General features: G+C 43.5%; 2 protein-coding genes across 4 annotated transcripts in view; both read right to left on the bottom strand.

Moving 5' to 3' along the window:
* SLC20A2 (solute carrier family 20 member 2) overlaps positions 1–14,248 on the bottom strand; it is a 58,266-nt gene extending 44,018 nt beyond the window's left edge. For 2 of the 3 annotated variants that reach the window (XM_030449506.1, XM_030449513.1), the window contains exon 1: positions 14,112–14,247. The gene's annotated coding sequence lies outside the window, so the exon portion shown is untranslated. Of the gene's footprint in view, positions 1–14,111 lie in introns of all 3 variants that reach the window. The other variant, XM_030449512.1, reaches the window with a different exon arrangement.
* Positions 14,249–14,839: 591 nt separating this feature from the next.
* On the bottom strand, positions 14,840–17,375 carry SMIM19 (small integral membrane protein 19). The gene is made up of 3 exons (XM_008499618.2): positions 17,202–17,375; positions 16,947–17,071; positions 14,840–15,724 (listed from the first exon to the last, which is right to left on the bottom strand). Exons 1-3 carry the CDS (start codon positions 17,354–17,356, stop codon positions 15,660–15,662), a joined length of 345 nt encoding a protein of 114 aa, XP_008497840.2. The 5' UTR covers positions 17,357–17,375; the 3' UTR covers positions 14,840–15,659.
* Between the last annotated feature and the right edge of the window lie 4,206 nt (positions 17,376–21,581).

Raw genomic sequence — 21,581 nt, 5'->3', positions numbered from 1 at the left:
GGTGCTTGGCTCAGCACAGACCTCCAAGAGGACTTATGGTCCTGTGAAGCAGCTCAGGAAAAGCTAGGCTTTACCTTCTACAAAGGAGAATGCTGCTTTCCAGTGTTTCTCTTGAGCAAGAATTTCTGCTGAAAATCATAGGGAAAAATGGACCTACAGTTTAATATAGAAGCTTCAGGAATCCTGTTACCAAGAACTCTCTCCCTTAGATGAGTTACTGCTTATAGAGAAATGGCTCCATGGGTTATCTGGGCTTTTTCTAGCCTTGGAGCAAAGCCAGGTAGCATCAGTCTTTGTACTCCAGTGCCTACATCCAGGTAGAGCACAGTCTGCCTAAAGGTATGGGCAGGATAGTGGGACACAAGTTGCCTCCAGTGAACTGCTGAGCATATTCAAACAGAATTTCTCTGTTTGCTGACACAGAGGCTAGAGAGAAGAGAAGAGGAAGAGAAGAGGAAGAGAAGAGGAAGAGAAGAGGAAGAGAAGAGGAAGAGAAGAGGAAGAGAAGAGGAAGAGAAGAGGAAGAGAAGAGGAAGAGAAGAGGAAGAGAAGAGGAAGAGAAGAGGAAGAGAAGAGGAAGAGAAGAGGAAGAGAAGAGGAAGAGAAGAGGAAGAGAAGAGGAAGAGAAGAGGAAGAGAAGAGGAAGAGAAGAGGAAGAGAAGAGGAAGAGAAGAGGAAGAGAAGAGGAAGAGAAGAGGAAGAGAAGAGGAAGAGAAGAGGAAGAGAAGAGGAAGAGAAGAGGAGAAGAGAACAAGAGGAAGACAAGAGGAAGACAAGAGGAAGACAAGAGGAAGACAAGAGGAAGACAAGAGGAAGACAAGAGGAAGACAAGAGGAAGACAAGAGGAAGACAAGAGGAAGACAAGAGGAAGACAAGAGGAAGACAAGAGGAAGAGAAGAGGAAGAGAAGAGGAAGACAAGAGGAAGACAAGAGGAAGACAAGAGGAAGACAAGAGGAAGACAAGAGGAAGACAAGAGGAAGACAAGAGGAAGACAAGAGGAAGACAAGAGGAAGACAAGAGGAAAGAGATCCTTGAAGTAGCATAAGATATTTCTTTGAGTACTTGGCACCAATAAACAGTGCCAGTAGCTGGTGTGCCTCATTGTCTGAAAAAGATGTTTATAGCTAAGCTGTGAAGGTGATAATGATGGATTACAGCACCCTGATGGTTGTACAGAGGAAGACAGACAGCTTGGATGTTGCTGAGATGGCAGGAATAAAAAAAGAGGATTCCAGGAGGAACCTTCCCTCCCTCTCTCCCTCTTCCTTTCTGGAGAAGGGTGAGAAACAGAGGTAGCATTGTCAGGATCCTGCTACAGCCACCACAGCTTGAACAGGGGTTACTTCTCTAGACATATGCATTTCCCTTGAAGAAAATGACCAACCCAACAATGGGAATGGCACAGAGCTGACAAACACCTCTCCACTCCACACAAGCACTGAGAGAAAACTCACAGCACTCTAAGGTACGGTGCAAATTCCAGCACAGAGCTGAAGTATCAGGGAAAAAAAAAACCATAATAACCAAGCAAACCAGGAGAAAATTACCTAGTAAAACAAACAAACAAACAAAAAAACCAAACAGCAAAAAAACCCACCCACCACCAAAACCAAAAATTTAATCTACAGCAAACCAGGTATGACAACATACAGTATGACAACCATGCCATATGAAGAATCCTTTGGAGTATGGAAACACACAGGGAGCACATTTCTTGCAAGGGACCAGAGTCTACCTCTGTCTTACTGATAAGGAAAAATCACTCACTGTTATCCATAAAACAAATTAGCAAGTGGATCAGTACAGAACTCTGAATAGTCAGAAATAAGTATATAAAATATTTCTCCTTTAAAGAAATAAACAAGGAATCTATTAATAAGCTGGTTATTTCTGGTCACCAAGACCTTCAGAAGTTAAATAAATTGTTATCTCTTCCATTTCTTCTACACATAATTAATTATGCCATTTTTTTTCAACTGTCAATCAACTCCTCAGCTTCGAGTTAACCAGATATTAAGTCCAGTGAATAAAATGTGAAGAGTTGCTCTGAAAGAGTGGAACACCTTACTCCCAAAAGGGGCTTAATATTTCAACCAAAACTGTCTCCAACAATTTAAGCAATTATCTCCTGCAATTTTATTTTGTTTGCTTTAAAACTTCAGCAGACACAAACACCGTGGTGAAGTGATTCTTTCTTTGATACAAACAACTAAACAGATTACAATAAATTTGGGCTATATTACAAGTTTGTTTCTTTCAAAAGTAACTGAGAACTCAGAACATATTATTCACTGATGTACATTAAACCTGGGATGTCCTCGTGTCACTAATCTAATGTGAAACTGAGGTGTGCAGAAAACCATTCTGTATCTACTTTAAAACACAATCATCAGTGTTCAAACCGAATCATCAGTCACTATCAAATATATTTAAAATATGAAAAGAATTACGTACTGACCCACTGGCAACTCTACTAACCCTAGGATTTTATTTTGCCTGGGATTTTCTATGGTTTATTCAGAAAACACAAATTGCAGAAACTCAGAGACACAATTCTCCATCAAGTCTTCCACAAGAACATGCAAAAACCCACACTGAGAGTGCCTCACAGGTCAACCTAAGGGCAAATATAATGAATGGAGTAATACTGGGAGAAACACTAGATGAATGTAATGAAGAAAACAGAAATTTGCAGATTTACTTTTTCCAGTAAACAACAGCAACTAAAGTTTATTGATATCAAGTTTCAGCAGCTAAAAATCCATGAAAACATTTAATATAATACAGACAATACTATCCCATATTCAAATTTCTATCAAAGTCATAATATAGGCCAGGATTCTCTCAGTCATTGCACTTTACTTATAAATTAGTACAACAAAACCGTTTTAAAATATAAATCTTACTGGTTTTAGTATTTTCACTTATTACTAAATGCAAATAGGTTTTGTATCCAATTGTAATTTAGCTGTTCAATTATGTGAAAGTATCTAAGTAGATAAACTGAAAAAAATGTAACTTAGCTACAAAAATAGCTGGACATATTCTCAGCCACTCTCTCTCAGCTGTTCCCTTTATATCCACTGTAAAACTGCCAACACACTGATCACATCTATTCGGAAGAAACTAAAATTGAATTATCTCAAACTATTTTCATTAGAAAAACAATCCTTTATCAACTGTTTTTACTCTTCCGTCTAATTATATACTCTTAAAGGCCAAATATTTGGTCAGTATGCAAAAATAACCATAGCCTTTTATTAAGGATAAAACAACACATAAGAATCCATTAGAAAAATAAAGATGTTATTTGTGTCTGACAAACTGCCCAATGTAGCCAATTACATTCAATTTTGAGATTTTAAATACATATATGTCAGAGTCTTAGTAACTTTGCATCAGAGACTTACTACAATTAAGTCTGTTCACAGCATGGCAATTTGCTGGACTTCATGGCTAGTACTGCCTTGGAGATACTTCATGTAACAGCCAAGAAATTCAAAGAACTACCTTCCTAAAAAGCTCTCTCCTAACTCAATACTAAGTAATCTACACTTAAAACCCCACGGCCCTAATAGCAAATCTGGAATGCTTTTGTGACCAACAGTCAAATAAAAAAGACTGGACTGATTAATATTTTATTCTGACCTCTAAGGACAGCAGAAGAACAAGACACTTTTTACCTATATTACAGAGCTATGACTATATTATTCTTTTAGTTTTTGGCTTATGCACCTGTCACACTTTCTATGCAAAGGCTGTTTATTAAATGCCAACAGAGGCCCTGATTTCCTATTTTGTATTGGTCATACCCTGCTCTTCTCCACATTCATACGTTTCTACCAAAAAAAAAAAACCCCAAAATTGATTTCAAGTACAAAGCAGCAGCTATCTAGCCCACAAATAAATACCACAGCAACGTTCTGCTCTTCCTAAAGCAAGCTTGAAGCCACGATTATATTAAAGACACAGATGTGAGGGGATTTTTCAGCTTCCAAACAGGTATGCAAAGCATTACAATCCAGGGGCGCAGGTAAATGAATGAGCAAGCAAACTACGTGACGTTTGTGCAGCGTCCTCTCAAATCCTGCCATCCCTTCTAGAAAGTCTGGGTTTACATCTCCCTCTTCTTTACTCATGTTCTTCTCTCATGGCTTGGTCTCAGAAACTTTCCATGCCTGTAACGGAAACTTGAGCCAACTTCTTAAATGTATGATTTCTTCATCTCCACTCATCATCATCCACTTCTGTTTCTGAGAAGCTCCTCATCATGACACCTGTATCTCAAGAAGCAAAACAGGAAACATCACAGGGATGAAGCAAGGAAAGATGAATAATAATATGCCTCTGTGTCTTTAATAAAATCCCAACTTTCAGTCAAGTTCCTTTTAGGAAATAAAAAGACTTCCTTCCACACAAGCAAAGTTTTGCCACACTAGGTACGGAAATATCGCGTGCCAAAATTTAACCAACCAAATCTCCCAATCTGCAGCTCCATTCCTGACAGGATGAGCAGGAGAAATCCTGTACGGGCTAGCCTGACATACTGTGAAAAACCTCATGGGATGCCAAGCTTGCAGAACTAGTTGGCAGCAGTCAGCTCAACTAAAAGAAACCACTGACCCATCTACTAACTTATTTGCCATTGAAAACTAAGCAAGTTTTTCATTTTTCCAAGTAAGTAGAGCTCTAGCCCACAAATGAGATGAAAAATGAAGCTACAGGCTTCTCCTCTACTTTGCCCACTTCTCCTTAATCTCTGCACCTTCCACAGTACAACTGCATTTTTACACACTAAACAGGTATTGGAAAAGATGCTCCTTTCACATCAGAGCAGTTTAACTACAAGGTGCCAAAGGTCCAAGGTATTTTCTAAGGTCGGGGTGGAGGGCACTTGCCTATCTGTTCTGGCCATCCAAAACTTGGCATCAAGCATGCCAAAAGACAACAGCAGCCCTGCTAAGAGTCCAATAACAGAAAGGCAGAGGGCTGACTCATCTGCAAAATGGAGACACAGCCATCCTGCATGCAAACAAGCAGCCCAGACCATTTGCCTGCCTTACAGTTTTGCCAGAACGCTGAGCAAGGGGGAGCAGGGGAAATTATTTCTGCAGCTTCCCCAGCCATGAAGCCCCTTCAGGGCAGATAAGCAGGCACCAAAACCATTCTGTCAGCCAGCTCTCTGTGAGACAGGAGAATGAAAGCAATTTTCTCTCTGTTCTAGGGTTTAAGGCCATCTTTAAATAAACATTAGGATCAAAATCTCTTCCTAGTAGAGACAGAGCAGATCCTACCTCTTATCAGCTACCATCTCAAATTCTCAGAATTCCACCTCCCCTCTGAAACCTTCCTTTCTTCTGCAAACCCATTTGACAGCAGCATGCTGCATACACTGGGCACACTTCACTAAGGAAGACAGCACAGTCCTTCATCAATTTTGTCCTCCCAACAAAATGATGGGTTGCTCTGGCTCTCTTACACTAGAAATGAGGGACTTCTCTAAGGACAGAGTCCCACTTGAGCACAAAAATGCTCAGCTTTGCTTCTTGCACATTGCAGTAGAGAAGATAACTGAGCTTTGGATGGTCAAAGCAAGAAACAGCACAGAGGGTATTGCAGAAACAATAGCTGTTAAGTAACCAGGCAGAAACGTATTTGCTGTGCAGGGATTATGTTGCAAAGAAAAATACATACTCCTTCAATTCTGAGCTCTTGAAGAAGTCCTTACCCTCCCAAGTACTTAGAGGCAAACAGGCCTGAAATGATCATGCCTGCTATTGAGAAACATGCCACTGCCTACCCAGAAAAGGCAACTATCACAGATTTCAAAAGCTTACAGAGCACAAAGCCAAGACAACCACACATGTCCCATCAGCAGGACATCCAGAACACGTCCAGATGCCACCCAATTATTTTGTACCACAGTGATCCTTAATCTTCTGTTATGATGATCACTGTATGTAAGAAACAGAAAGCACAATTTGACTGTTTCATAATCACCATAACTACAAATTCCCTCTGAGCACCAGAAATTAATGGCAGACAAGTTATTCAATTTATTATTTACATCCTCACTTGTTAAGCAGATGTCTACACTCAGCATATGCACCATACAGATTATGACATCCAGGCTGCTCACTGTTGCATGTGAAAAGAAAACTGCAGGAAAAGATTAATAATTGTCAAAAAGATCTGATGCTGGCTGTCACCTGAAACAACCAAAGACTTTTCAGTTCGCTTTTGAAGAGACAATTTACTGGCAGGCTGGTACTTCTAACTTTGATCTTCATAGCAGCCAACACCAGCAGAAGAATTTTGTAGCTGAGTAACAAAACACAGAAGCCTCCCAGACTGTTAACTCAATTCCAGTATTTTGGCAAGCAAGCCTTCTCCTTACACCTTGGGGAAAGTCTTAAGATTAAACAGCACATGTTTTAAAGGTACTTCTATTAGCTGGTGTTAACTGTTCATGCACCTATTTGCTTTGAGAAAAAAATTATGGCACAGCAACTTGCTTGGAGGACTAATATTTTCCCATTTCCCAAGGAAATTATAGTTACATAATGACTGCCCCAAAAACAGGAATATAAATTATAAGGCCAATTTCAACCTAATCTGGTAGAAAAGAATAGAGATTTCACAGGTGCTCAACAGGCTTGCAGAATAAACAACCAAGACAGCACCCTGAGCAACGTGCCTGCTTCACAAACATAAGGGGCACACAATCATCATATAACCAAGAACTCTGAGGGGGGTGAGAGGCTGCTCAGTGTTATTAGGAAAATCAGGGAAGCTTCACTGTGCTGCTGTGCAGTGGAAAGAAAGGATGATGTTTAAGGTATCACAGTGCCACCAAAACTGAGAAAGCTGTAGGAAAGTCATCTTCACCAGCTCAGCTGCTCAAAACCCTACAGAGGAATGCCTCCTGGGCCCATCACAGCTTCCACCTTTATGTGGGCTGATGCTGACATTTAGCTGGCACTTTTCAGGATTCCTTAAAGGCACTTGGTCAACAGTTGTCCTTCTTCACCAACGAGAAACTGGGAAAGCAGACATATGCTGCTGTATAGGCAGCCTCAAATAACCTTAAAAAAAAAAAAATTCTTCTCAAAACCCTTTCAACAAGATCCTGCTCAAGCAGGGTAAGCTAAGCACTGCCATGATAGGTCAGATCACTTGTCCATCTATTTGAGAATCCTGCCTCCTGTGATCAGGACCAGATGCTTCAGAAGGTGGAACAGCTCAAGTAGTGAACAATGATGTAATTCACCCAAATGGGAAAGTCCTTCCTGACCTCATCAACTAGCATGAAGGTTTATATGCTTAATTTATTTTAAATCCTATTTAGTGCAACTCTGGACATTGTCATTATATATAAACATCCAGGTCTGCTTGGAATCCAACTCAACTTTTGGCCTTGGTAATGTCATGTGGTATAGTTACATCAGGTTCCAAATGTACTGATTTTCAATTTCATTTAAACATCCCCTTTATTCTTGCACTATGGGAACTAGCACAGTTATCAACCACCTCTCCTCCCCTTCTGAGGGCTCCAGCCCAACTTGTACCATAAGCTCCCATGCCATACTGTGCTGTGTTAACAGAGCAGGAAAATAATCTGCAGGCATTTCAGACAACAACTTAGCCACTTCTGCCAGTTATCCAGCAACATTTCTATACACCAAATACCTGGGATCTGCTGAAACCTATCAACTCCATCAGAATTTCAACAGGCCTTACCCTCTTCCAGATCTTGCAACCCCACTTTTTGCCACTCCAGAGCAGCTGCCCTTAGAAGCAAACTGGTTTGCCCTGTGTTGTGCTCTTGGAACCCCCACGAAACTCTGGTATATTGAGTTATAATACAAGAACAGACAAGAAGCATACAATGATTGGGCTTTTTAAAGTCACACAGGAAACTCTCCCTTTGAGAAAAGAATTTGGAGGGATTTCAAATCCCTCCATGCCTAAGCAAATAGCAAGTGTCCAACCAAGCAAAATCAATCCCATTTTGCTCTTCAGCTGATCTTCAGCTGAACCTGAGGGCTACAGGTTCCTCTGTGAAGTATTTTTGCCTCTGTTGATACTTATGGATGAGACATGCTCATCATCATTATGCCAAGCACACACTAAAGCTCCAGTGCTGTGATTAGTCACTGCTGTTTCTGCTCACACATCGCTTCCAAGAGGCATCACAGGATAAAGCCACAGCTTAATTCAACAAAAGTTTGGTGGAAATAAATAAATTATGTATGCAAGCAGCAGACAAGGAAAGGAGATGCTTAAAGCAAACTCGAGCTTCAAGATGCTCTCAATTGCACTTACTTGTCCCACCCTCTGGAGCTAAAACTTCAGACCTCAGAACACAGGTTCTTAATCCCAAAGTCTTTGTAAGAGAAAGAGTAGGTCTGGCTGGCATCTTATGGGAAGATGGCCCCCCAAGGAGATGACAGAGTTTTTACGACATCTGAGAGAAGCACCACATAATCATCACGGCTTTACCACAAGTGTTTTGATTACAGGCTTGGAACTGGTAAATTATGTCAAGAGAATACTTCTTTGTCTCAAACAAAAAGCAAATTACACCATTTCATCCCTCTTTAGAAGGGTCTTAAGGCAAGCAACTGGTCAAGAGAAAACTCCTGTTCTGGCCTACACTCCATAAACAGATAGAGCTCTTTAATGATCAAAATAGCACAAACAGAACTGGTAACAGGCATCACTTTGCCAACTGTTACCTCATTAGGTAATACAACCACATGCAACATTTTTCTCTATTTTCGTATCATATATTGATTACTCAGTAAAATCACAGGTCTCATAATGGCAATTAAATTGTCCCATTGCATATTTCTTGGTGACCTCCCCATGCTGCTTAATAGTTACGCAGTCGTCTTGGAAACTGTTCCAAAGTGATGATCCTCTTACTCTGTTTCTAAGAGGCCATAAATGCTTTCCCATTCTTTTGTCTCACGTGTCAGGACAATATATTGAACTCAATATGGTTCTACAGTGCTCTTAGGCAATGCTCAAACAAGCCACAAGTCCAAGCCACAAGTTTCAGAGCACTGGCACAACAGCAACTCCAGGTCCTCTGGTCAGCCAGCAAGTGGTTTGCCTTTGGCATTTGCAGGACTTGCTGAGGTTGAAAGAGAAGACAGTAATAACAGAGAACAATTCCCCCATCAGCAGTGGCAAAAGTAATCTTGGAGGCAATCCCCGAGTGCAATGCTTTCACCTCTTTTGGGTCGTTACAGATTATGAAGCAAAAAAAGATGCGATATTTTCTGTTTGTCGCACACAAAAACAGAGTTTGGGTAAGGAGATCTTTTAACAGACTCAACAAGGGTATTTTTGGCTGCTAGAATTCTCAATCTGTTGTGCTAAAATTAGCCCTTAATGAATGTGCAATACAAGCAGTACATGGTTTGCCTAAGAAAAAAATCGGCTGGCCACTTACAGATCATGTGAGTTCTGTTATTTAGTTGAGCTAAGAACCATTATTCCACACTTAGCTGCCTGTAGATTTGGATCTATTCAGCAACCAGACTGACATGTATCAAAATACACAATGAGCCACAGCTCTCTACCAGAGCAAGGGAAAGTTCCTGCAAAGAACAGTTGTTGCTACCATTTAACAAGATGGTAGTAGATAAGATTGGAAAATCTTAGAAAAGATTGGAAAAACCTGAACCTCTGCCCTTCTGACCTTCCCTCTGAGAACAAAAAGCAAGTTTTCCTCTTCTGTCAGCCCACCCTTCCTTCCATATTACAGTATAAAGAAATTGGATCCCTTCAGCAGTCCCTCCCTGATGTCCACCAACCACAGCTATGTTAGATGATACAGATGATTTTCCCCCCTTCACGATTTTCATCAAGCAGTAAAAAGGTTCCCTAAGTTCTGCTCTCTTTTTACAACCTGTGTCACAGAAGTTGGCTCTGGTACTACTTACTCATCAGAGCGTGCACCACAATCTGAGTTATGGCAAAATAAAGGTTGTTCAACCATACCAAGTGCTGTGTGCTGGGTAAAGTTCACAGCAGCTGTTTGACTCCCCAAAAGACATCTGAGAGAAGCACCAGAAATAACGAGATCACATGGAGCCCCCGTTGCACAACCAACATACGTCTTCCTTGCTCAGGAATTTATGCTTCACACCCTGTGCTGTCAGTCAAGAGTATATTCCAGTCTGTGTTTCCACCATGATTCCAGAGGATATTTTGGAAAGCAGTACAGCCCCAACGCTAGCCAAGTCTTTTCAAATCCTCATTCTATTCCGTGACAAAAAAAGAGAAACGTTTCTATCATCTTGCCCAAACCACAATCTTTCTCAAGGGGCAAACTATAGATCCACATCTGCCTCTTACATATCATGGATGTCTAAAACCAGTTCCAGCAAGTCTGACAGACTGATGGAACCTGAAGGGAACGACTCCTTTGCACACTCAGGATCTAAGTTTTTCGTCAGATGTACTTCCTCAGACTCCAGTTTCAGCAAATCCCCGATTTGAGCTGCCCCTTTTTATGATTTTTAATTCATTTTACTAGTAGATTAAAATTAAACACAGTTCTGAAACATCTCACACCTTGGCTTCTGCAAGGAATCACTTTACAAAGTAGTGCTACCTATAATTGAGGAAGATATATGGCTATTTCATTAAAATGGCTTTTATTTTTTCTTTTTCTGGAGTTTTGCCACAAATTGCCTTCGAGGGCTTGGTTCAGAAATTCCAAATTCAGTTTGTTTCTTTTCTCATTGAGAGCTAACTCCTTTTAGCAAATCTGTTAATCTTGGAGTTTGAAGTTATTTTTATTAAAGTAACGCCCAGAGTTTAGATATTCCATAAAAAGATCAGGAATTTATTTTTTTTTTAAGTAACACCCACAGCTTGGACATTCCTTATAAAAAGCAGGCAAAGCATCTTCATTCTTAAAAAGGTTTTTAGCCTTTTCCCTGTAAACACAGATTTCAGAGAGACAACTGAGCACTGAAACGTTTTATTGGCCTTTTTTTTACCAAAGAGCTGGAAGAAACGCTTTTTTTTAAAAAAAATCTGGAGCTTTTTGCTCTTAACATGACGTGTTTGGTTGGGTTTTTTTCTCCTCCCTTTTTTGATTCCGTTATAGAAGAAGAAGAATTGATTTCCACATCCTAATGTCAGATTTCTCATTAAATTTGTACTGGTTTTGGAGTGTTCTTCCAGCAGTCTGGATCTCTGGTCATACTCAGTATCTCTCCCTTAGCCAGCAGTCCTGCCAACCCAGGTGACACCAATTTCTCATGGAGCTTTGTTAGACTGCAAGAAACCTGTTCCTACCCCTTAACTTCCACCACAAAAGGAACAAGGCTGCAAAATAAAGGATCTTACCTCCATTCCCAAGAGGCCTGAAGCACTGAAACCTTCTGCTCTTCACTGTCAGCCTTGTCTTGAAGACAAGATCAGCTGCTGCTTTTTGTTTGAGTGACTATGTTAATAAACCAGCTGACATCACCCAGGTTCCTTACTGTGACTAAACCAAGCTTTAAGTGTTTGGAGGGGAAAGGGAATGCTGATTTGGAGCATAAGCAACCATGGCTGATGAGTGTGCTTTGTCAGCAAGCCTCCCCCTCACACTCTTGCTCTTTAGGTCTAAGAAGCCAAAGACATCAAGGAGTTAATTACACCTTTGCCAACAAGGTGCTTTGTCCTCACTGAAGAAGGCATGCAGAGACAATTTTCAATCTCTTTAATGTAGAAATTAGGGCTGGGGCAAAATCCTCCAAAAGAAAGGCTAAGTTGCAACATACCCACATTGCTCTCTGCAGCGTGTATAATTTCAGCTTGCTCAATAGCAGTGGCACTCCTGAATTCAGGAGGACTTTAAAAGGAGTGATTATGCTCACGGAAGTAAACTAACATGAATAAACTGCCCAGGCAACAGAGAGACATTCCAGAGCCTTGTGCTGTCACCAGGCTTTTGGCCAAAGCTGCTTAATCATATATGCAAAATGCAAACTACAGAAGGACCCATCATAGGTTGGAATATTCTCAGTGAATAATTTTGCCCTGCACCGAAAAAGCTTCCCTACAAACCATCCTCAGGTGAAGGCACTGGGATCTTCTGCCCATTTTCAGAGTTTCTACTGGCACCAGTAGTATAATCTGTGCAGCAAAGGCTTCCTCTGCAGGTCTTCTGGATGGATTAGGCAGTTTTGGAAGGGAAGTTTGAGCACAAGTTTAGCACCATCTGAGTATCACGCTGCTGAAATTTGTAACTCTTGGCTGTAAGTCACCAGGGATGCTGTTACAGGCTACATTCTCTCCTGGATCTGGCCTGCATGTGCCAATTTGTGCTATCCAGGCATGTAACACTGGACTGAAAATGTTCACGACATGAGGGGAGATATTTTCACTACAAGGCCCAGAGAGTTTACACTGCCTTCATCTTTAAACACATGTTGCTATCTTCATGGCTTGGAACTATTTTAAATCCCCCTGGACCTTGTCAGAGCATTAATAAAGCTCTATGCAAAAAGCTTTGATCTTCTGTGCAGCACTGAATAAAAATACAAGCTACCCACATTTTAGTTGTGAGAGATAACTCTTCCACCACTTAACAGCAGATTATGGTTTTCACATAAAGAGACATGGTTGAAACTCCATCTGAAGGCTCCATTTCCAATGATCTGACTGTCCAGCAGCTCCCATGGACACAACAGAGTGGTCAGATTCTCAACGAGACCCAAGTTATAACTGAGAAAAATTTTTTTGCAACACCTTATAGATGCAAAGCTTTAACTGCTCTGAAAGCTTTCCCTCACATGCTTTGTGTGGTTGGACACCACTAAATCCACATATCATAACAGCTTTTTAAGCAGCATTGGGTGAGCTAGGAAGATCTGCCTCTCTACTGCATTCTCAAAAATAAATGCTACTAAAGATAACTTTGGCACAGTTTTTTTGAAGGTCACAGGTTTTCCTCATCCAAGGCATTGAATAATTCAGCATCAACAAAAGTTCCACAAGAGTCTGAGAATCTCTTCCTGTGCATGTCTACAAGCCCAAGCACCACGAATGGACACAAAAAATAGATTTTCTCTACCCTACCTGCCTTTGCTTGTAGGCACTGGGGTGAGGTTTTATCACAAATTAATACAAATTAAGCACTTTTTCTTCTACACACAATACCATGAATTAACAGGTAAAAACCACTGCAGAAAATCTGTGGCAAGATTTCAAAAGCAGACTGCACCTGTGCAGAAAAACTGAAACATAAACCCCCTAATAAAACCGAGCAGAGTTTTGCTGGGACAGAACTTCAGTTTTGCTGAGACTTAGGCTGCACTTAAGAACAAACCTCTGCCTGCTGTTCGCTCATGGCTCAAGCACCTCCAAATACAAAAGATACATGCCCTGAGAAGCTTTTGCTTTTCTTGCTTCTCTCTGAAAAGGTTTCGTCGAGTATGTTCGTGAGATACCTGTGCCACTACCTCAAATCCGCAAGCCGCTGGAGATTTTTTTTTAAGCGCTGAGAGGAAAACCGTAAAATCATTGGGCTAGAAGCAGATGGCTGAACTGAGAAAACCGGGAAGAATGAGCTCCTCCTGACATGCGGCTTTATGGAAAAGGATGGAGCCGCACCGGATGGCTGCTAGGGACCGCACCGGATGGCTGCTGGGGACCGCCTGGCGAGCGGTATCAATCCGAGCCATGAGGGAAGACCGAGCCCCGCCATGCCCCTTCCCTGGCTGACCGCTCTCCAGGGCAGTGCCGGTGGAAGGGAGGGAAGGAGGGAATGAGGGAGGGAATGCCGAGCCTCCTCATCCCCACGCCGGTGCAGCGCTGCGGCGTGACGCCGGTCGCAGGAGGCTGCAGAGCCCTCCCGCGGAAGATGGAAGGAAAAACCCACCCGGTGCTGCGGCGCGCAGCCCGCCTGAGGGGCCTCTGGCGGAACCGGCACCGGCCCCTCATTCTCCCGGCTCCCCCCTCCCGCGCTTTCTCCTCAGGCGGCCGCTGCCTTCCCCCTTCCCGCCTCGCGCAGCCCCCGCAGACACAGCGCGGAGGGGGCGAGGGGAGGGGCGAGGGCGGGGCAGCCTCACGCGTGTTTCCCCGCCACGGACCCACTCACCCCCGACGGGCGCCCTCCGAGCAGCGGAGGTAGCAGCAGCACCGGCAGCGGCAGACGCAGCCGGCACGGCCCCGGAGGCGGAAACGGGAGCAGGAAGTGAGGTCGGCGGGAAGGGGGGGGAAGCGCGGCAGGTCCGGGCAGGGTGTCGGGGAAGCGGGTTCGGCTGGCGTCGGTACCGAATAACGGAGTGCGGAGCCGGCACCACGTGGAGCCGGCACCCACGTGGAGAGAGGGAGGGAGATGAACCCAGACGCCTCCGAGCTGAGCTGCCGGCAGGTCCGGCTCTTCCCGCCTTCTCCCGCCCGTCGCTTCCTCCGCGCATCCCGCGGCCCCGCCGCTGTTCCGCGCGGTTACGCGCACTGAGGATGCGGGGGAGGCCACCGGCACCGGACCTCCCCTCTGCAGCCCTTTTACACGGGGCTAACCCGCTGAGATGTTTGTTGCCGGCCCAGGCTGTATTTTACTGTCCCTGTGGACACTGAAATACAAATAATTTAAATATAATGGGGAAGACTGCGTGAAGAAAACCAAGTCCCCCCGTATCTGGATGGACCTGCGGTGCTGTTTACCACCACTCCAAGACCTAAATCTATTTTAGCACGGAACTGGAAGAATTCCCTTTTCTGGGCATATGCTTCCAGCTCTCAGTGCTGTTGTTAGGGTTCTGCTCACCACTCATCCTCCTTAAATTGCTAACATTAGGAATTACAGCATGACACGGTACTTTTCACTATCAAGTGTTTTTATTGAGAAATTACTTCTGCAGTATTCTTTAAATTAACATAGTTTGTGATTTACCTGAAAAGAAAAAATTAACGTTGGGGGTGATGTTTCTTCTGAAGAATCAATGATCTTTCTTTTACACATTTTTTATACACAATCCCATTCTTTAAAGCAGCTTGACTAAATTAAGCTAACCTTTGCTTCTAACATTAGTGTTGCCTTTAAGTGTCTTCTGGACGTGCAAATTACTCTTTACTTCTCAGTTTCTCCTGGAAAGGTTTACAGTGTGGCATACACAGCCCTCATAAACACGGAGAGCAAAACTTTTCTGCACTATGGTCAGCAACACTCCAGATTCCCAAAGCTGCTCACCTTTACTGGGCAGTAAGGCTACAGTAACTTCATCCACATTTACTGAACACATTCAGCAAATTCAACAACTTGTCATCAAGGAACAAAACTGTTTCCAGGCAGATGGGTTCTGCTTTGCCTTCTCTCGTGTGCCCTTAGCAGAGAAGGTAGAAGCTGATCTCCAAGGTTTAGACAAAGAGAGAAATTAGTAAAATTGCCCTTCTCTAACCTCACAGGTTCCTCTGAGCAGGTCTGTCCTCTGCTGGGTACTTTCATGTTGAACGTTTCAGTAGGCACTCAGTTTACTTCACAGAGCTCAAAGAAATGCTACTGAGAGCAAAGATTTAAGGAGAGCCTCCTTCCTTTTCCCCTTGCCTTCAGCAATGCATCAATTAAAAGGCATTGCAAATGGCTCCACACTGACTTTTATGATCAGCACTGGAAATACATCCCGAGGTCCTACAGTTGAGGGCTTCATTCCACTGAGAGCTGTACACTTTCAGTCTGTTTTGGTGGCTGCTGCTGTTCATACTTCCTTGCTGAAAAAAAAAAGACTGATCAACACAGATAACACTATTTATTTTATCCATGCGTATATATGTGTGTGCTTCTGTATGTATATCTATATATGTATAAATATAACAGGGAAGAAAAGACTAATGATTAGATAGTGTAATTTCACTGCTTAGGCACAAAAGGGGAAGTTTTGGTCACTGCATGGAACTGTTCCTTTAGCATAGGGCCTTGGAAAGGCTGAACAATAGGGTCACAACAAACTGTCAGTAAATAATGGCAGAAAACTATGATTCCATTCGGGTCCTTTCATTTGAAAAGAAAAAAAATTAAAGACTATAGCTTCATAAGTACTATTACAGATGACCTGAATGATTCATTAGTTACATGGTTGATCTCCACATCACTCATCTCCCCCACAATACACAAACCACAAGCTGACAACTACACTGACTTCAAAATTAATCTGGTTGTCAAAAAGATCAAAGAGTTGTGCACAGTAGAACAAACACCAGCAATGAATGCCATCAGGTATTCCTCTGTAGGAATCATAGAATGGTCTGGAAGGGACCTTAAAGCTCATCCATTTCCAGCCCCCTGCATGGGCAGGGACACCTCACACCAGCCCAGGTTGCTCCAAGCCCCATCCAACCTTGGACACTGCCAGGGATGGGGCAGCCACAACCTCCCTGGGAAACCTGTGCCAGTGTCTCACTACCCTTGCATCCTTTTTCTGTTCCTACAGAATGCAACAGCCTGGTTAGTGGTTTAAGAATCTTTACATTGTATCTTTGTGAATAATGGTTTCAACTCATTAATATTTCTCTGGACATGCATGTATGGCAGATGTGATTCAGCTACAGGTGTTTCTCTGTATTGGTCCTCAGGAACATCAGAGGCACGGGGCTCTTCCCTATCTCCATCCTGGCCTTCATCATTAAGACAGCAGCAGAAACACTTGTTGGAACAGTAAAATTCTCAATTTATTTTCAATGTACGACGCTGCATTACTTGTCATTCCACAGTCCCCTCAATTTTTATAATTCCAGCCACATTTTTACAATATCCAGCCATTCCCTCTGGAACTGTCTGGACACCGGGCTGTCTGGACAGCAGGAACCGCACAGCTCATTCCATACCTCCTCTCACCTCCAGTGTCCCCACCCCAGGACTTTAGGGAGGCTGGAACCTCCCCGTGTAACCCACAGCTCCATCCGAGCCCCTTCCTCTCTCTTTTCTTTGCCTTACCGATGGAGTACATCTCCAGCTGCTGCCTCAGGCGGATCTTCTTCATGCTGTCGTAGAAGTTGGGTTCGGGAGGGGTCTCGGCGGCTGGGGGGAGGGTGAAGATGCGCATAATCCTCCTCTTGTTCCTGCGAGGGGGTCAAGGCGCTGAGACAGATCTTGGGCCACCGGGACCCCTTCCCCGACGGAGCCCTCCCCCCCCTTCCTTCTCTATCCATCCCTCGCCTTCCTCCCTCCCTCCGCGGCCTCTCCCCTCACCGCCGCGCGTAGACCAGGAGCGCCAGGCTGGCCAGCACCACCAGCAGGTAGACGTTGGTGGCCTCGTTCCACGCCTCATGCACCGAGTAGTCGATGCCGCCGCCGTCGCCCAGCGCTGCCGAACCCCCCCCGCCTGCCCCCGCCACCGCCGCCATGGGGGAGGCACCGCCGGGAGGGGCGGACCGGGGCGGACGGAAGTGGCGTCAGAAGAGCCTTACCCCGGCCTCCATGTTACCCTCTCGGGGTGGGCCTAAGGGAGAGGGCAGAGAGAGGCATTACTCCCCCGTCTCCCCTTTCGCCTCCCCTCACTCTTCACTTTCCTCTCCCCTCACTTCCTTCACCCCCCTCTCCCCTCACTCCCCTCCCTGCCCTCTCCCCCCTCTCTCCTCGCTCCCCTCCCTACCCTCTCCCCCCTCTCCCCCTTCTCCCCTAAGTCCCCTCTCCCCGCACTTTCCACCCTCTTCCCCCTCTTTCCCTTCTTCCCCCTCTTCTTCTTCCCTCTCTTCCCCTTCTTCCCCCTTTTCTCCTTCTTCCCCCTCTTCCTCCTTTTCCCCCTCTCTCCCCTCTCTCCCCTCTTCCCCTTGTTCCCCCTCTTCCCCGTTTTCCCCCTCTCTCCCCTCTTCCCCTTCTTCCCCTCTTCCCCCTCTTTTTCCTTTTCCCCCTCTCTCCCCTCTTCCCCTTCTTCCCCCTCTTTTCCCTTTTCCCCCTCTCTCCCCTCTTCCCCTCTTTCCCCTTTTCCCCCTCTCTCCCCTCTCCCTCCTTTTCCCCCTCTCCTCCCTCTTCCCCCTCTTCCCTTTCCCTCCTCTCCCCCCTTTCCTTCCTCTCTCCTCACTTCCCTCTCCCCTCACTCCCCTTAACCCCCAGTCCCCCCTCTCCCATAACTCCTCTTTCTCCCTTTTCCCCCCTCTCCCCTCACTTTCCCCTTGCCCCCTTTATTTCCCCTCCATCTGCCTTATGGGGAGGGTGTCTGTAGGTGACGGTTTCACTCCCTGGGGCTGCAAGCACAGGGGTTGTAATCCTCTTTTTTGCTTTCCCGGTTTGCAGCGTCTGTGGGGAAAGACACAAACGGGTGATGGGCTGGTAAAGGTGTGAATTCAGTACCTCTGAAAGCCTCCTGGGTGTGGAATCAAAAGGATGTTCACGGGGCTGGTGCTGACATGTAGGCAGTGGAATCATGGGATGATAAAAAGAGGTTCAGACTGCCACAAGGTTTGCTTTTCACACAGGAACTAAACGGGACAGTTTAGGTTGTCAAAGTAAAAACAGCACGTTCTGAAAAATCTCACTTCTCTTTTTGTGCCAAAATGGGAGTTGCTCTAAATCAGGTGCTGGAACAGTATTGCTTATTCCTAAGGTCCACATGCTCCCGATGCCAAAAAGCACAATTTTAGGATTCAGCTTTAGCAGAAAAGGTGGAGCAGAACAAGTGAACTTGAACTTTCAACATGAACTTTAGGAACTTGAAAAGTTGTCTGAATTGCTTAACGAGACACAGATCAGGCAGAGGATGTTCTAACATGCACACATAGGCTTTTTTACATATATATTTTTTTACTGCCTGGTGTTGAATGTTTGAGCTACACTACAAGTTTGTCTTCCTGCTTCTTTCTATCCACTTGACACTTTTACCATATATTCCTTCAGACACTAGAAGTACTGCAGTGTAGAAATTATGGATATTGTCCACCTCTCCTTGCTTTATGCTTTTTTGGGGTGTGTGCTTATGGTGTGATTTACAAGACAGTAAGGGGGAAAAAAGTATTTTGGGAGGGAAGTTTTATCTAACTTATGTGAAACACTGAGAATGAGTCCTCCTGTGCCTGGGAGACTCTGTGACCCCTTACTGCCAAATCATTCTCTTTCCATGCTATGAACAGATTAATTTTAAGAGGCCTCAGAGCAGGACATAAAAGGATATGAGTGAAATCAACAATATAAAAAAAATACAAAGCTAAGGCACTGTTATCACAAGGAAAGTTCCTTGCCACACACGGTGTGGGAAAGAAGAGTAGAACATCAATTAGACATAATTCTAGGATATTAAAGTGGGATGGCACCCATGTGGAAACCACCAAGAGGGAAAAAAAATCCTCTATCACTTATGCAACATGACACAAGACACTTCATTAAGCATGATTTCACAGGGATTTTAAGGAGACTTTTGTGAGTTTGAAGCTTTTTTTTCTTTTTTTAATGGGAACTTTTCTGCTAACAAGCCTGAGAGGAAAACATTATACAACTGTGGAAGAAAAGTGGAAAGAATAAACATAAGTAACTTGGGTGCTCTTTGTCTTTCACTACCACCTCCAGACCTCAGTTGGGATCAGGCAGAGGGAAACTTTTCTCTAAGTGTACTTTTTGTCTTTAAAACTGCACTTCTGCTCTGGACAACCTGAGAAGGGGTTGGAATGCCCCAGGGTTCTGCACTCAGTGTCCAATACAGAGGAAACCAAGTCCCTCTACCAAAAATAATGACTTCAGGTGCTTCAGAGGGTTTTCTCTGCAGCCTCCAGCATGCGAGACAAGGCTGCCTCACTGAGCAGCTCCCTGAGATGTTTGATTTAATTAAATGCTTGATTTAAAGCTCAGATAATTCACTCACCCCCCAACCTAGAAGACAGGCAGAGAGAGATTTTCTTCCCCCACATGGCACTCTGAAGTTAGCACATGTTAAGCAGTGGAGAGGATAGAGTTTGGTTGAGGATCACAACATCTGGCACTGCAAGAGAGAAAAAAAACCTGAGGAAAAAAAAAGGAGTGATCTCACACTTGGTAGCTCGGAGCAAACCCTCTTGTTCTGGGGGTTTGGGTCTTCTGCATGATTTCCTTGAGGAAAGTTTATAGCTTAGCTTGTCCTGTTACACTGTGCTTTCCTTTTATAGCTTTTGCTTCATTCTTGGGTTCCTAAAACACCTTCATAAATGGGAATGCAAGCTGTAACTAAATTTGGTGCTCCTGGGCAGCATTTGACCTTCTGGATCCTGGCCTGTGATCACAGCATGTGGGCACCAAACAAAACAGAATATAATCAAAATATATGGCATTGCAATAAACTCTTTTGGTAAAACATAGTTAATGGAGGCCCAAGCTCAGTGGATTTTCAGCATTAAAGAGTTACAAATAATCCTGGGGAGTTTCATCTGTTTTTCAGCTCTGGGTCAGACACAACCTCTGATAGGAACAAGCTCTTGGGTAAAAAACCACATAGTTGTGTGATTTCATTAAAAAAAAATAATAAATCTCAACTTTTGAAAACAGGGAGACTTTGTTCATTCCATGAAGAAATCCAGCATGTGCTTGATACAAGCACCCACTTCGGTCCCATAGGTATATCAAGAGAATTGCTAAAAATGGTCTTCCAGCTCAGCAAGGAAAGAATTTACTTTCCAAAAGCCTGGAGCATCCAGCAGCTATTACAAACATGACTGAAAGCTGCTGACTATTATGAGTTTTGAAAATCCAGTTACTTCAGCTCCAAAATGAATATGCTGGAATCTAGCAGTAAGTTTGTTCTTTTGAAAATTATGGCCAGAGAATCTCTGTGTGTGTCTATATATAAATATATAATTTTTAATGGATTTTGAGCTACCCAGAGCTAAACGGAGTCAGACGTCACAGAGACATAAATATTACTGTACTGCAAACATATTTGCCATTGAATCCTGATAAATACTAAATTACAGACTTCAAAACAGAGACTGACAATTATTGAAAGTCATGTGGTCATCTCAAGCATATAGTATTTCAATTAAAAGAAAACCATAAAATCCTTTCTCTTTTCTAAAGGTACCTTCTAGCATATAATTTATTTGGATGAACTCTACAAATATATGCATTATATCATGCTAGAAGAACTTGAGAACCACTTTTTTCTTGTTCCCAGGGTCACTTGACTGGTGGTAAGGCATTACAGTCATAATGATAGAATCAGTTTACAGTGGCAAATTCTGCCAAATATCTCACAAATTATATTTGGCACCACAGCAGTGCCTCTGTTTCACAAAGATAATGATGTGATGTTTTGTTTATGTGGCACCAAAGGAAAATACTGATTTTAGAGCTTGTGATAGGCTTTCAAAAGGCTTTTGTGGTATTCTGAGCTTCAGATACACTTTCAGAATTTGAAAGTATCATTCAAAAAGCAAAACAAACAAACAACCCAAACCAAATCAAACAAACAATACAAACCTGTTCAACTAAATATATTTTATCCCTTTTATTTCCTCAGTGTTTACCCAGACCTAAATAGCAGCAGATGAGAATATGCATGAATACTTTTGGCACCTGATGGTGTTGAACATATAGATGAGTTGCCCTAAAGGCTGCTCACCTGTAGTGGGTTTGGCATTATAGGAGAGCTTTTAGCACAGCACACAAAGG

This window comes from Calypte anna, chromosome 4A (genome assembly GCF_003957555.1).
Source record: "Calypte anna isolate BGI_N300 chromosome 4A, bCalAnn1_v1.p, whole genome shotgun sequence".
NCBI lineage: Eukaryota > Metazoa > Chordata > Aves > Apodiformes > Trochilidae > Calypte > Calypte anna.
Note: the sequence above shows the minus strand (reverse complement) of the source record. Positions and strands in the feature narration are given on the sequence as shown.

Excerpts from the sequence above, each read along its gene's own strand:
- SMIM19 (XM_008499618.2), bottom strand. The coding sequence starts at position 17,356 with ATGGCGGCGGTGGCGGGGGCAGGCGGGGGGGGTTCGGCAGCGCTGGGC. Across the intron at positions 17,072-17,201 it reads CTCCTGGTCTACGCGCGGCG|GAACAAGAGGAGGATTATGC; the intron begins GTGAGGGGAGAG and ends ACCCCCTCGCAG. Across the intron at positions 15,725-16,946 it reads GCTGGAGATGTACTCCATCG|CAAGGAAGTATGAACAGCAG; the intron begins GTAAGGCAAAGA and ends TTTTTTTTTCAG.